General features: G+C 48.0%; 6 protein-coding genes across 6 annotated transcripts; 2 read left to right on the forward strand and 4 right to left on the reverse strand.

Annotated features, from left to right (window-relative positions):
* Nucleotides 1–438: 438 nt before the first annotated feature.
* Nucleotides 439–1,619, forward strand: ASPWEDRAFT_45539 (uncharacterized protein). Its single transcript, XM_040836564.1, has one exon. It carries the CDS (start codon nt 689–691, stop codon nt 1,202–1,204), a length of 516 nt encoding a protein of 171 aa, XP_040685255.1. The 5' UTR covers nt 439–688; the 3' UTR covers nt 1,205–1,619.
* Nucleotides 1,620–1,827: 208 nt separating this feature from the next.
* Nucleotides 1,828–2,764, forward strand: ASPWEDRAFT_54700 (uncharacterized protein; the record flags this gene model as incomplete). Its single annotated transcript, XM_040838093.1, has 4 exons — nt 1,828–2,181; nt 2,253–2,361; nt 2,413–2,434; nt 2,491–2,764. 4 exons carry the CDS (start codon nt 1,828–1,830, stop codon nt 2,762–2,764), a joined length of 759 nt encoding a protein of 252 aa, XP_040685256.1.
* A 531-nt stretch (nt 2,765–3,295) lies between these two features.
* ASPWEDRAFT_32205 (arabinan endo-1,5-alpha-L-arabinosidase) lies at nt 3,296–4,509 on the reverse strand (the record flags this gene model as incomplete). Its single annotated transcript, XM_040833627.1, has 3 exons — nt 3,296–3,387; nt 3,460–3,638; nt 3,692–4,509. 3 exons carry the CDS (start codon nt 4,507–4,509, stop codon nt 3,296–3,298), a joined length of 1,089 nt encoding a protein of 362 aa, XP_040685257.1.
* A 1,744-nt stretch (nt 4,510–6,253) lies between these two features.
* Nucleotides 6,254–8,547, reverse strand: ASPWEDRAFT_32206 (PX and BAR domain-containing protein; the record flags this gene model as incomplete). Its single annotated transcript, XM_040833628.1, has 6 exons — nt 6,254–6,349; nt 6,420–6,533; nt 6,634–7,713; nt 7,780–8,046; nt 8,114–8,394; nt 8,457–8,547. 6 exons carry the CDS (start codon nt 8,545–8,547, stop codon nt 6,254–6,256), a joined length of 1,929 nt encoding a protein of 642 aa, XP_040685258.1.
* A 249-nt stretch (nt 8,548–8,796) lies between these two features.
* ASPWEDRAFT_697313 (uncharacterized protein) lies at nt 8,797–9,840 on the reverse strand. The gene is made up of 2 exons (XM_040839066.1): nt 9,651–9,840; nt 8,797–9,585 (listed from the first exon to the last, which is right to left on the reverse strand). The coding sequence occupies exons 1-2, from the start codon at nt 9,698–9,700 to the stop codon at nt 8,973–8,975; spliced, it is 663 nt and encodes a 220-aa protein (XP_040685259.1). The 5' UTR covers nt 9,701–9,840; the 3' UTR covers nt 8,797–8,972.
* Nucleotides 9,841–15,519, reverse strand: ASPWEDRAFT_697288 (THADA/TRM732 family protein). Its single transcript, XM_040839065.1, has 10 exons — nt 15,278–15,519; nt 14,287–15,221; nt 13,253–14,237; nt 12,966–13,205; nt 12,691–12,919; nt 12,324–12,634; nt 11,740–12,266; nt 11,552–11,692; nt 10,863–11,497; nt 9,841–10,806 (listed from the first exon to the last, which is right to left on the reverse strand). The coding sequence occupies exons 1-10, from the start codon at nt 15,430–15,432 to the stop codon at nt 9,982–9,984; spliced, it is 4,983 nt and encodes a 1,660-aa protein (XP_040685260.1). The 5' UTR covers nt 15,433–15,519; the 3' UTR covers nt 9,841–9,981.
* Between the last annotated feature and the right edge of the window lie 47 nt (nt 15,520–15,566).

A 15,566-nucleotide genomic window follows, 5' to 3' on the forward strand; every position in this document is an offset into this window, starting at 1 on the left:
TTGAAATTGTTGGCTACGACAGTGTACCTCATGATATCAGTTGAGCACCTCTAGAAGAATATATTTATTAGATAGAAATTATTTTACGTCTCCTATTATCAATAATGCATGAAACAAAAATAAAAAATGTCATCCTGACTATTGAAATAGTAGCAAAGTGGCTGAGGCCATGAGTAGACACTAAATATATCAACGTGACTGCATCAGCCTCACAGTTATCAATTTACAATGACATAATAAAACACATCCAAAAAGCAAGAATCAGAAACAGAAAGCAATATAAGATATCATATAAAACTGTTGAAAAAGTCATTCAAAGCCCAGCATGATCGCCCTCGCTGACCCGATACAAAGAAGTCATCTGAGACAGTCACTCATGTCTAACAACATATCATTCACCACCGCCAGTATAAATAGCAGTTGACCCTGAACCTGAAACTGACAATGAAATGAAATAAACCAGTACATTTCAAAGTCTATATTTATTGTATCTATTGTATATTTATTGAGTACTTATTTATCGATTTATCTTTCTCAATGCCCGCGTGTATCCATCCTTCTGCGATCCTCATCATCTTCTTTCCTTCCCTCCTTCCTTTTTGGGGTTGACTCTACCTCTCTTCCATCCTCATTTCTATCTCTCTCTCTCCCTCCTCTCTCTATCTACTCTAACCAACACATCATCAAGATGACACCCAATCCCACCTCCTCCTCTCCACCCTCAAACCAAAATCTCACCTCCCGAAACATCTCACCACCAACTACAGCAATCCCAAACCCAACAGTCAAACCCGCCTACCCGGCACCTCGAAACCGCTCTCTCGCACTAAGCGATAGCGAAATCAGCGTCCTCGATCTCGGCCCCAGTCTTACTGCCAATACGCAAAGCCAAAGCCAGAGCCCGCAGAGCGAACAACAGAAGGAGACGGGGAAGAAGCATGACTATGACTACGGCTATGACTATCGATACGGGGATGGAATGGGTGATGACGGTGCTTGGATGAGGGCTGAGCCGGTTACTGTCAACTTCATGACGATTTGTGATCTGCGTGATGGCAACTCGAGGACTGCCGATGGCGAGGGAAATGAGAATGAGCAGGGGGGAAAGGATGCTGGGCGTGTGTCGGCGCCAGTCAAGACTTCGAAAGGGTTCCTGCATCGATCGAAGATTCCGTTCGCGGTTTCGGATAAGAATTCGCTTTGAAGTGGGGGTTTACTTTTCAAGGTGTGTCGATGTCAACGCTGGTACTGTGCATCATCTGTCTGACTTGTGCTGGTTCTAATGGGTGAGATCGAGCAGAGATCTGAAGCACAGCCATCTCGAGTTTCATTCCACCAGCAAGCGTACGTGGGAGAATATCCGACAATGACCGGCTAGATGATGGTTACATGGACAGAATGATTCAATATTGACTCTCTTTCCTTCTGTTTTCAATGATAGTACATGTTTAGTTAGAGCCGGAGACTAAGTCTCCAATTCAGTCAGTGACATGACCAGGCCGGTAAGTTTAGCCGTATATCAGGCCCAGGTCTTTTCTCGATGTATTCAAGTAGGTGTCAGCAACATATACTGGAGCTCGAAACCCAAATAAGTAGTAGATTGTATGTCTGATTTATCAGCCGCATGGACGGTATATAGATCCCGTAGGCCCCGCGCGTTCTAGCACTCACGATCCTCCCCGTTCTCTCTTCTTTCTCTCCACGCATTCTTTTACTCTTACAGTTAAGTCGGTCGCCTAGCCCTTGTCTCTTAGGATCTCCTTCGTTACGCACCTTATCTACTGTCTACGCTTTTCTTTGGGTTATTGCCCCATTCGTCTCTTCAATATGTCGAGCCGAGAAGGAAAGCAGACCACTCAGTTAGTGGACTACGAGCTACAAGTGAATGTCCATTGCTTAGTCCCCGGGTTTACCATTCCCTTTCCAGATAGTGTTAATAAGAAGGTTAATGCCAGTAACACTATCCTTAACTGGGGCGGCGTTAAGATAGCAAAGATATCTCCTACAGTGGTTGTCAAATTTGGATCCCACGTCACGCTCAGCGAGGCGAAAAGCATGATGTCTGTTGAACAAAATACAGAAACTGTCCCAGTACCAAAAGTCTTTGCTTGCTACTCTTACGGTCCGATACACCGAGATAACTACGGTAGTCTATTTGATACTTACATATTCATGAGCTTGGTAGAGGGCCAGAGCCTGGACAAAGCTGGGATGCTTATGATCGGACTATGAAAAGTCATATCGCTAACCAGCTTAACGGATATCTCAGCGAACTTCGCAAAATCGGCAACAGCAACTACATAGGCTCGGTTGATCTCGGCCCTGTTACTGATCCAATCTTGGAGAGTCATCCCATTCAAGGTTAGTGGTGGATACGCCAGAATTTCTGCAAATGCTTATGATCATGACAAGGTCCATTTGAAACTGAAGAGGCGTTTAATAATGACTTATCGATGCCTACTAATCAAAGGCACCAAAACGTCATATTAGGAATGTCTTAGCTGGCATGCTGTCCCAGAACAGGCACCAGATCCTGTTCACCCATGGAGACCTACGCCTCCAGAATATCATGATCAAGGACGGATGTGTCAGTGGGATCTTGGACTGGAAGTTCAGTGGCTGGTATCCTGAATACTGGGAATTCTCAAAAGCTCTCCATGTCTGGAAGTGGCAAAATGATTGGACTGAATATCTCGTGCAGATTCTTCAGCCTTATTATTCCGAATATGCGGTCCATTCGTTCCTGACCGAAACACTATGGTGATAATGGCTATGTCCCCATACCCACTCTCATCCAAGCATACTGAAAGATCTAATTAGGGTTAATAAATGGCCTTTCTAGTTAAAGCGGTAAGGATGTAACATTCACGTGGGACTTGGATAATAATAAAGCTGTACTGTAAACTGACTGCAAGGTATTATTTAAGTATGAGCTTTGGCCCATATTCTTGCTAATGCGTAGATAGTAAATAGCTGTGAGGCTGAAAATCAAGTAATGTGTTGTCTAAGTCGATGATCTCTACAGGCATCAAATGATTTCAACTCCAGAACCTAATAACTATCGCTTTGGAGAACTCGCTGGTGATCCCCTCAACAATTAGTAAATGGTTTTCTAATATCAACCGATAAAAACCATTAGCAGTGCACTAGGTCTTTTTCAAAAAGTATTATATCCAATATTATATAGACTCTAGTCTATGCTAGTAGACGCTAATAATTACATGCCGAGGAAATATGTTCGAAGCCGAGTATGTCGAGAAGATTATACAAAGTCATATCAAGACCGGATGCAGTTTTACACTGCAACGGGCCATCCGCCGGGGTATTCCAGCTTGTTCCAGCCCATTCGGGCATCCCAGAAGTCAGTGATGCTGACGGTCTTGTTCTCTGTTGACATGTCATCAGTAAATGTTATCCGTTATCCGTTATCCGTTATCGTGTTTATCAGTTACTACTTACGGTAGTGATAGAAGAGCTTGTCGCCATCTTCATCGACCAAGACACCGTTTCCACCGGGGGCGTAGACATCGCGGTTGGAGCCGTAGACGGTGGTACCACCGCCGTCAACCAAGTCGACGCCATCCTTGTCCACGAAGGGACCGTGGGGGCTGACCGACCGTCCGACACGGATGTGGTATCTGTTTCGGTATTAGAAAGCCATTTCTAGAATATAGCTAAGAGGGAAACTTACTCATCACCAGGGGGAGGAAGGTTGTTGAGGTCAAAGCCGCAGCACTGGCCATAGCTGAACCACAGGTAGTACCATGGTGCATGGTAGGAGATGAAGCTTCCCTCGACGGGACGACCGCCGCTGGGGTCAGCACACTCAGGGTGCTCTGGGTTGGTGCTGCCAGGGAACATCGCCTTGGGGGCGTAGGCCAGGTGGTTTGCCTGGGAGACATCACCAGGGGAGATCAGGTCCTCGCCCAAGGGGACCTGCCAGATGCCCGACCAGTAGCTGCCAAAGCTGACATATCCCTTTCCGTCGCTCTCAACCAAAACTGCAGGGTCGATCGCGTTCGAACTGTTGAAAGGAGTCTGGTCGGATCCTGGTCCTGAACCAGATTCGAAGATTGCACCGTGGTCGGTCCAGTCACCAGGACCCGGGGTCTTGGAGGTGGCCACACCAATGGCGCTGTCACGGCAGCCGGAAACACTGACACAGTAGTAGATGTAGAAAGTGTCGCCGAGCTGGATGGTTGTAGGGGCCCAGGGGGCCTTGCGATCGCCCTTGGGGATCACACTTTCGGCGTCGAGAACATGGCCGGTCTGTTGCCAGGGGCCGTCCATGGAAGGTGCCTCGTGGATCACCATGTGCTCTCCCACACCGTACGAGTAGTACGTCGGGCCAACCTTGATGATGGTAGGGTCATGGATACGGAGCTCCGTTCCATGTGTGGGAGGGAAGGTAGCGTCTGGATCGCGAGGGAAGTTCACTGGTCCTTGTGGTAAGGCAGTGCCCACCGCAGCGAGCGAGAATATAGAGAGCGAAGGTAGTAACCGGACCATTTTGATAAAGTAACGAGTGACTAACTAAAGGAATGACTGTTCACGATTACCCGGAAGCTTCTGCAGGACAAGAATGTGGGAAATAGGGCAGTGATAAATATCACTGAATGACCCTGAAGGGGGGCCATCAGCCCTGACGTTAATCCTGGCTGGACAGGCTTTGGGGCTCATCGTTTTCGGTTCTATGAGAGTCCAAGACCCGTCCAGGAGAACAACTCATAGTACGGAGTACACGGGGTATCTACTGTATGCAGACCCCATCAAGTGGGCTTAGAGATGTGCGTATTATTGACCGCAGAGTTTGATAAATTGTGAGCATGTGTTGGACATCCCCGAACCCGACAAGAGGCGAAGGAACAAACAAATCTCCACTACTCCACTGTCGTCGTCAAATTATGAATGCAGCAGAGGCTCATCCTCGATCAAAGATGGGATGCACTAGAGGAGTGTGGAGACAGCATAAAGGGACGACGAAACAGATGGAGACAACAAAGACGGTAGAGAGAGACAGCAAGGAGGTTCTCGCCTTATCCTGTTTATCCTGTGATCGAGAAGTTAGCGTGATGATTACCAGTGATGTTCAATGATATTCAATGATGTTCAACTAGGTTCCTGTCGATCAGGCAAGGGGAGAAAAACAGAAAGGCTGTCGATCATGGATCCATGACAAATTTGGATCATATTCAGCAATCAACATGCGTATTTTTTTTCTGATTCCCAGCGGCTATTTGCAACAATGACTGCCAGATTCATCGCCATGAAACTGATATATTTTGTTTAGTGTTCTGTTGGTGGCTTGGAAGCATGTCAACAAGCAAGCTGGCGGCCTTAGAGATTCAGCCTTGCATCCCCCGATTCGGGGGGGAGACAGAGTTGACGCAATCAGGAGATTGACAGTCCATTGTCCCTAAAATGGGTCACCAAGTTCATCGCCTCGCAAGCTAGAACGACGCCGTTTCCGATTGTGATCCTCGTCGCCTGCAAACAGATGAATCATCGTCTCGGCTTCTGGAGTTGTTGGAACTTGTTGGTGGAGCGGTCCGCCCGTAGGCAAATCCTCTGAGGCTTGGTGTGCTGCTCCTTCTCCTTCTCCTTGCTTTTTTTGGGCGCCCCACGACTCGTGTCAATCGAGAATTATCTGTCACATAGCTCACATTCTTCCGTCTTTCCGCGGTACGTCATCCTGGTCGAATTGAGAGCGGTGGGAAGAAGATCGTCGGTGATGGGCGTTGTTGTTGGTGGGTGAGGTAGAGAAGCTGGGATGGAGGGCGAGACGCCGCTTTTAGCCACGCAAACTCGGCACTACAAACTGCTTGCAACAATGAGAACAACTTTAAATCTGCCCATTTTCATGGCACGATACTATCTACTGCTGAGGTTTAATGATGATGATCGGGATCATGATTCAGAATGTAGTCAATTTACAACTGATATTTGAGAATAACGGCAGAGCAACGGCACACCTCGTGAGCCTTTGTCCACTGTAATCTGTAATAAACCCCCGATGACAACATGGTCTGGCCAGGAGACCTAATATCATATCATTCATGGTCCACATGCACAAGAGGTCATGAGATAAATATACGTACGATATTCGTGGCGGAACAGGTTCCGTACGACAGGAATAGGAATGGAAACTCCACCAACGCCCGGCGTTCTGAACATCTCCTTCCATTTCGAAGGAGCAGCGAAGATGAAAATAAAAAGCAAGTGGGAAAAAAGCAAATAAAAATCCAAAACTACACTACCGAGCGACGATCTTATCCACTTCATCCTTCGCCTCTGTCCATGTCTCCAGGTTTTTGCGAGCCCAGTCTAGATGGCAACGGGCATACGCAACCTAAAGTGCTCAAAGTTAGCCCTAGTGGTAATAGTTTATGCTTCAAGAAAAGAAACTGCATCATGCATACCATGTATCTCCGCAGATCGGTCTCTTTGTCTTTCTGAAAGCGCTTCAGGTCCTGCAAAACCCCTGCGCTAGCGTCTTTGACATCCTTCTCTGATACCTCAAGGGCTTGTTCCAGCTGTAGATCGAGATCAGTTTTAATGCCGTTGAAACAAAAATACTAGGGAGGTGGAAAAAGAAAAAGCCATAGGCAGCACCGGAACTGAAGGATGATTTACCTGGACTAGACTCTCCTTGGTCTTTCCGATTTGATCCCGACGTGTCCTTTCCGGATCAACATCCACGAAGCCATGAACGGCATGACTGATGCGACCAAATAATTTGTTACTCATAAAAGTTCCACTCGACGTTTTGCGATGTGCAGGGGGAGATGATGCGCTCAAATCAGGTCTCCTTTGCGGAGAGATGTGCGATGCCGGCGAGGGTGAGGTGATAGACTCCCCATGGGTAGGGGGAAAATCAGAATCAATAGATGCAGTCTCCTCATGACCACTGGGCCGTCTCTCGTTTTCATGACCGTCAGGGGCAGTGGCTGCCGACGAAGTGGACAGAGAGCGCTGCTTCGTTGCTCCTGAAGGGGGAGATGTACGGTTCAAATACTGCTCAATTCGCTTTGCTTCAAGCTCACTCCGTTCTAGAGAGTCCAATAATGTCTTTTTCTTTGCTAACTCGTCCCGTGTCATGTCTTCTTGCACCCGTTTAAGAACTCGGTATCGTAGAACACTGCGGACCACACTAGCAAACTGCGCGCTCTCTCTCATGGGCTCCGCGAAATTTGCGCTCAGAGCGGAAGATAATTCCTCGGTTTCGATATAAGACGTGTCTGCCGCCTGGCCGACACGTTCAACCGCCGCAGCCACAGTTGGAGATTGTTCAGACAGCGAGAAACCATTATAACGTGCACCCAACTCCATTAAATCCGCAGAGAGCGAAGAGAGATGCGCCAGTGTGCGGCGATTCACCTTCTCAATGTTTCCCTGGAGAAGCAACTCGAGCTCACGGGTAGATGCCTCGAAATTGATGAAATACGGGTCCAAGTCCTTTTCGCTTAGTTTCCGTGATTCGGGAGGGAAACGTCCCAGTACATCAGAGCCGGGAGCAATTGGTGACGGACTGCTAACTTGATCAGTCGAAGGCGCGCCCGAAGGTGCACCACCCGAGCCCGATTTGAGCTTCGCAGATGATGCAGGAACCGGTAACCATGCATGGGCAGCCGTTGGGTTTGCGGGGTCGAGGGGAGGAGCTTTCAGATTGTTTTTGGGCACCGAGGACGCAGGGTGGGAATGGAGAACCTCACTCTATGAACGTAGTTAGCATTTGAGACCCTTACGTATACAAGGATCCGTTATCAGTTTTACACATACCCAGCTAACATTGGGGTCCAGAAACCTCCACCAGACACCATCCTCCCGGACCTCCTTCATCTGACGACATCGGTTCAGAAATACGGCCAACATGCGTTTTCGCAGGTCAATGATAGCTGTATCTTCTTTGGCCTTGGTCGGCTTAGCTGCATAGTCTGCCATTGTATGTTTTTCGGGAATTGGAGGTACGACGAGGGTTGGATGTAGGTTGACAAGTGTCTGTCGCAGGGAGGCGAATTCCGAGTATCGTCGACGAACTTCCAGATCCTAGATATTATTAGATCCGTTCCCCAGATTGATAATTCTGCATTAATCCCAGAAAATCAGAGCATACCCCAGTCCGTATGGTGTAGACTATATAACCCCCGCCACCCTCATGGTTCTTTCCGGCATCTGTAATGAGAATCGGCATCTCCGGGTTCTCATAGAGGATTTGTTCTATACGGCTGTCATAGACACTCTTTCGAAGGTATCCATGGGTGTTTGGCTGAACACCATATTCGCCAGGGTTTTCTTCATCGCTGAGGTCCTCCTGGCGTGAGAGAAAGTCGGGCGGGTCCTGTTCTGACGACCGACTGGAGGGGGAGGGAGGGGTGGACTCGCGATCATAGAGAGCTAGTAGAAGGTCAGGAATAAACAATTGCTAAAAGAAATCCAATGAGCTCATAGATGCTTACGAGGTGAGAGCGCTGCGGAGTGTAGGGAATCAGAGAGATGGGCCTCGGTGTCGAATGCCCCGTATGGGTTATTATCTTCGTCGTTCCACATAGTGGTAACCGGAGGCTGGACAAGGCAGCCTGGGAAGTTTAATATACCGGGAACAGGCTTAAATCATGGGAAGTAGAAAAATCCCATGCGAAAGCAAGACGCAATAATACGGATTTGGAGATTCCCAGACAGCGATAGAATCCACTGAAGACCCAGGCGTGGAGTTGGAGAAGGGTGGTTGGTAAGGCACAGTTCGATCAACAATAGTCACCGCCTGGAGATTCGCGGGGATTCAACGTCACTGACTCGGGCGGGCAGAGCGACCATTAATGCAGTTATGCAGCTGTGCACAAACATATTTATGCACGCATAAGGATATCCATTCAATATCTCCAAGATTGCCATTAACGCTCCATGAACATTATCCTATCGAGTATCCTAGAGGCAGTAGCGGGATAACCAAGTGCCCAGTAACCCACTAATCCCTAAAACCTGGGATCGAAACCATCATTACTCTGCCATTGTCCCTGAGGTTCTTGCGTCGCAGGTTCACTGCTCCATCCTCCAGGTATTCCAGATGTTTCCGATATTCCAGTAGTGCTAGACCATTCGTTTCCAGCTGGTTCAGACTGAGGTTCAGCTGGGGGTTCGTCACTCGTCCATCCCCCTGAAAAAGGCTCAGGTTGCTCCGGGGCAGCTTCACTCGACCATTCTCCTGCAGAGGTCACTGGCTTTGTACTTTGTTCTTGTCCTCCGTGTGTATCTGACGCTTCTGGCTGGTATTTCTCCGAGTGACTTGCTGTCGGTTTCTTTCCCTCATTTCTTGACGATGTTGGCGCAGGCTCTGGCCGTACATCCCTCTGTGTATCCCTCTCGACCTCCCTAGCCCTCAACCTCGTCTCATCGTCCGTGGGATCTGGATAAACCGTAGATCGAAAAGTCTTTCTGTGTCGCGATCCAGTCCGAGCATGGGCCAGGCTTTCTCTCAGGTTTTTGCGCCACCAGATTGTGAGTACCCAAAATATCACGAGCAAGCCGAGTACCACAAGCAGGATGATCGCGATGGCTAGGTTTCTGTCCATGTTTCTGGCTAGACTGCTTTTGATTATTTGGTTAATGACTTTTAATATTATAAGTGGTAAGAAGTGGGAAGATAGTCTTACTTTGATCTCCTATGCCTTTTTTTGTGTCCTATGCCTTGATGCTTGTGCATGTGAGAAGGGATAAACCATCAGTTGTAAGAGGATAGGATAGGATAGCAAGACGTTGCACTGTCAGTTCCCCCCTCCTCAAGCAGGAGATCGATAGAAGTTGGAAGTTTGCTCAAAATTACTATCTGTGTGCGTGTGTTGTGCGCAATGCCATTCACTGTCTTTCCCATGTTAGCTTCTAGAGGATCCCCATGAAAGTTAAGATTCTGTCAAAATGATTTTTTTAATGAACTGAATGAAAATCTATATCTTTTGTCTATACCCATCATTTGTACACATCATATCATGAAGTTCCCAGTGCTGCCTGAGTTCTCAAAAGCCACTCGTCATGAAGAGAAGCAGTTGTCCCATTGTCAAATAATGACTTAAGACAGCCCTTAATTTTACTCTGATCCTCACCCAGGTATCGTGAAGCGAAAGATCCCTCCGACGAGAAGGCTGCTGCAAGACTGATGGCTCGCACTCCCAGGGTAAATACCTCAGGCTTTGAAGCCCAACCCAAAAGTCCGTCCGCCCCAGCGCTTTGTGCGGTTGTCTCAGCCAGATAAGACACTGCTTCGAATACCCATTTTGAGATTTCCTGAATCAGCGATCCATCAAAGGATATGTCCGTTAACTGATTAAGCTTTCTGGTCCATATGTCGACATCACGGATTTCGTCAATGAACAGATTCTGCTTCTCTTCCACGAACAGAACTGTGCTCTCTTTTCTGAACTCAGAGACAAGATATGAGACCGGAGTAAGTTTTGTTTGACTAACAAAACCGTTGATTCGGGGCTCTTGACCGGCGATATATCGAAGGATCTTGTTACCAAGAAGCGGAGAGCTGGCGTAATTGCCAGCAATGAATTCAGCAAGAAGTTCAGCGGCAGGGAGAGAGGCCAGAGCCACGGCCTTTGAAGGAGATACAGATGAGTATGACAACACCCAAGAGGCTGTAGAAGCAGCAATGTCGCGTAGTTCTTCGTCATCATCGTTCAACATGTCATACAGAATCAAATATATATCCAAGAAAACGGGATCTTCCCGAGGAGGACTGCCCAGAGGTCGTAATACACGGCCAAGGGTTTTCAAGGATGACACAGCAGCGTGTCTAGTTGTGAATTCCTATAATAAATCAGCGTTCAGCCCATGAAAGATCCCAGTGCTAACTCAAAGCTTACCGTTTCTTCCTGCATTGCAAACTGGACTTTAGTTCCCCATCCCCGGAGGTCTAACTCAAAGTCCGACAAAAACTGCCATTGGTGTAAACTGGCCCTGATGGCGAGAAGACAACCTTGCAGTCGAAGTACAGCATCACTTGTGTCTCTGCTCCATGTTCCCGTCTCTAACTCGGATTTGATTTGCGCACCTAGTGCTTCCCACGGCAAATCAAGTCCCTTGGTATTGTCGTAGCGGAAGTCAAGCAAGACCTCTAGACCAGTGGCCAGGTTCGAGATAGCCGCTGCCTTGACATCTTCTGGATAGTTTCCTAGGATCACCGAAGAATAAAGATCAAGCAGCGATTTCCTGTGTCGTTGTGTTTCTCCCAGAATGTCTTGTAGCTGTTCCAATACCCATCGGGCAGCGTCGGAATCAACATCTGAAACCTGTTTAAAGAAGGACGGTAAATCGACTGATTCCTTAGTGCTAAGCATCCGCAAAACCGTAGTCCATGACAGCACCCTGCGAAGTAGAGACGAGGCACGGGCAACACTCGAAGATCTCCGAAGTGAATCAGATGACTTCCAAATGTAATCCATAACATCGTGGAGTTGGTATGTATCGAAAACCTCAGTCAGCAGAAATCCCAATTTTTCTGCGTGATTATTAGCGATGCAGTCCGAATCCCGCAGACAATCCCTGAACATACCTTCAGCTCCCGACACAATACTTTTCTCGGCGGTGTCGGTCACAATTTCAAGCAAGGCAGTGGCAATGTACGGAGACTGGGCTAGCGGGAACAAGGTCGCGAGTACATTTCGATCCGTGGAAAACACTTCATCGATGTGGTCTAAAAGGTTAGTGGTGATTCAAAAGACATGCGATGGGATGACCTACTGTTCCAGTGTAAAGGAGGCGACGATGCAAACCTCCGCAGAGCGTACCGGACGCAAAGTGCTTTGCCGTGCACGAAATTCTGTGTCTTAACATCGCGATCAACATCGAGTAATGTTTGAACTTCTTTCAAAATTTCTGAACGGTTTAGTAGGGACGCGTATACTCGTGCTGCGTGCTCCCTAATTCCCCAGACAGAGCTCTTAAGATGTTCCTGAACCAGTTCGCGTAGCATAATATCTTCGTCACCAGAAACAGACGGGATCTTTTCACCGATAAGTTCAAGCGCCGGGAACACTCGTTCAGTAACAAGCGCGATGCCTCCATCCTCAGAATTCTGACCCGATTGCGATGGCCTGAGAAGACCCGACAGCAACTGGAGCAAACCAGAGTATCTTTGGAATGGAATTCTGGCACCGGGTTCTGATCCTGAGCTGCCACCGAAACCTAAGCTAGCTCCGGGGATATCGCGACACATTCTTGTCAAAAGAGCGCGGAAGAGCATCAATCCAGAGTTGCGGAGAGCCCATCTAAGTCGAATATCAGAAACTCGGTCCAAATTTCAGAAAAGCAGATTTTTCACTTACATTGGCGATCCCATCCGGTCAGCTGATAGGTTCAGAGCAGACATGATGAAGGGTTCTGTAAAGGGACCAAGTCGAGTATTGGTAAATATATCCTTCAGGCAGTTCATGGCATGTACTTGGGGCAGCTCTAAGTCCTGCTTGCTACTGTCATGTTCAGCTGGCAAGCGAGATATCTCGTGAAGATCGCCCATAACCTGTTGGAATAGCGATCCTCCTGGGGCAGAAGACAAAATACCCGTGGCCAGCGCGGGCAGACCAGCCGAACGTCTTGTCAGTTTGGAGGCGGTCTCAAAGATAATTCGTTTTGCGTCCTACAGCCGGTACGTTAGTAATTTTTTATAAAATGTAGAGTTTGCTTCGCTCCTACCTGATACCAATTCTGAGGCAATGCGGAGATGGCAGAGTCCTTCGACTGGCCACAACGTTGACAACAGGTGGTGAATGTCTGAGATACAGTTGAGAATGCACCTCGGTGGCGGAGTTCAGCAAGCTGGATGAAGCTCGTTTTGCCTATTTTTTCATAGTCATCGACCTTCAGTCCATTCTCTCCCTTTGGTCCATACGAGGCGTTGGAAAGAGTGGCGTGAAGTAAAAGACTGCCTTCATCAGCAGAGAACACCAGCGTAGCTCAGAATTACGTACCTTGCTTCTCGAAGGGCACGCCAAGAGTAAGAGAGAATATCCTTTGGTCCAACATTCAGATCCTCAACAGGCTCGTCAGTGTGTCCCTCGGGAGAATCAATGCAAAGCACTGGCTTCACTCCATCCCAAATCTTATCGCACAACGAAGTTATTCTGCTATGGACAGTCTTCCACTCAATATAGGCAGTGTTTTTGGGCTCAGAAATCAAAGAATAGAAATCAGACATCGACACAATATATCTAAACTGTTCTTAGCTCGGCATTGAATAACTGGTCGAGAGTCGTACCTGAGAGCAGAAATATAACCGTGAAGAGGTGCATCTCGCATAGAAGCGTTGAAGAGACCGCCGGCAAGAGACAATTTGTCCTCGAGCTTTTTCAAGATCGCATCCACAACTCCGTTCTTGCTTTCCCACCACTGCGAGGCAGATCCGTTTGACCCACCCTGAGCTGCTGCACAGAACGTGATATGGTATAGACGGGCGACTGTGTCTGCATGGTCAGCTCTGCTGGTGTTGCTTGCTAGCTGTTCTGCCTTGGACAGTGCGTTTATCAATCCCGGTACTGTCGTTGACACTTGGTCTGCGGTCGAGAGGCTGTTCAACAGGATATCTTGCGGGAATAAAGCCAGAATGGAGAGAGAGGTTGCTCGAACTTCCTCAAAAGGATCGAGTAAAAGATCAACAAGAAGTCTAAGTAGGTTTGGCTGGAAGATTTCGAGCTTGAATTTCCACGGGATTTTGTCACCGTCGGACTTGCCAGCTGTCGGTTTATCGATACGAGGGTCGAGACCGGAGTCCAGAATGAGATACAGTGCCTTAAGCGCAGCGATATGACGAGGGTAAGAAGCCGTTGGCCGCAAATCAGCCTTCAGAAACTCCAAATAAGCATTCAGACACGCTAGGCTCTCAGAATCACTTCGGGCATAAATTGCCTGTCCCTTCTTATCTGTCGAAACTGGCTGTGCAGTGGGGTTCTCTTGATCCAGCAAAATGCCACCTTTAAGGCGAAAGATCAATTTGCGCGTTAAACTCAAGATCTCTCCTCTCAGGTAAGAGTCGGGCTCAGCATGCATGTGCGGTAGACCCTTTAGGATTGTCCGGATCGCGGTTGATGTGAGAGGTTTAGCCGTGGCGGTTGCTGTGATTAACAACGAAAGGGCTGCGATTCTAATCCTAGGCTCTCTGTGAAGGAGAAATTGGCCGATGACCTCGCTTTTTAGAACAACTGCGCCATCCGCTTCTGCCTTTGCGCTGCCTTTAGAGAAATAATCTACCCCAGAGTAAGCAGGGTATCCATAAATAATACAGGCTGGACTTACGATCTTCGTGCACCAAACCGGTCTTTTTGGCGACTTGCAATGCCGTAAAAAGAACCATGTACTCTGACAATGGGGCATCAGTCATGTCTCCAGCAAGGAGACTCTTGAGGGGCAATGTGTTGATGAAACGGTTAAATCCACGAGAATCAATTCCAAACAGAGGATGAAGGATATTGTTAGACATGGACTCTAAGCCCTCTGGGTTCTGTTGCACAATATACTTGACAGGGGCTACCCAGATTGAGGATATGCTCTCCGCGTCCTCGGGATGGGCATCTTTCATCTTCTGGAAGAAAGCCACCATGACAGCTCCTGCTGATGATGTGAAATCGGGATTTTCAGCCCGAGTCAATAGTGCAAATACTAGGGATTTGGCTACTGTCGTCTTTGAAGCGTTGTCATTCGAGGGTGTTTGGATGAACTGAGCAATGTCTATCGATAAGGTCTCACACTCCTCTTTGAAGGAGGATGGTAATCTTCCCTGGTTCTTCAAAAGCCAGTCTCCACTCATCAAGATTAGTTCAGAAGGGAGAATTGCACTCTTCCGGAGAAAGATTTCCCAGCAGACGAGAGAAGCCTTGAGTCGCAAACGTGACTCGCCCAGTACAATGCTGGGAATCGTTGCATCAACGATTTTGGCTAAAATCGACTGCGCACTAGGTCCCTCTCGGTATTTCGCTAGGATCTTCACCAACGAGGTCAAGACCTGCTTCATCGGCTTGGGCTTCGATTCTTCAAATCGATCCAAATAAACCTCAAATACGGTAAGCCAGGTTTCGTGTGAGTAGATAATTTGCCTGGTCCGTTCATTTTGAGACACCAGAGCCGCATCCATGAATGCACTCAGAGCATTGCATGACACTGTCGTAAAAGGATGCGAAATGAAAGTCGTGGAAAATGTCTTCAACATGCATCGCCAGACTTGGCTCACTTTCCTTTGGGACAAAAGTTAGACCATTGTATTTCTCTGTGCAAGACGAATCAATCCTACATATCATCCTCGCATTCGAGAGTGAATTTGCGCAACGGCCCTTTAACAATCTGGGCAAGAGTCTCTTCCGACAAGACTTGTATATTTTGCGAGATGGCATCCATCTGTGGCCACCTCCCGTCCACATGGACGCCCGGAGTCGTTTCAATTTCCATTGTCCAGCAGATCCCGCATGCCTCAGGCACTGTCACTGACTTTTCTGATCAAAATCAATTGCATCTGATCTTGCAGATGTTCGGTCCCCGCGTCTGGGACATTCTTGTGGATTTTCGAGGTGGGGCACCCGATG

Source organism: Aspergillus wentii (genome assembly GCF_001890725.1).
Source record: "Aspergillus wentii DTO 134E9 unplaced genomic scaffold ASPWEscaffold_8, whole genome shotgun sequence".
Taxonomy (NCBI): Eukaryota; Fungi; Ascomycota; class Eurotiomycetes; order Eurotiales; family Aspergillaceae; genus Aspergillus; species Aspergillus wentii.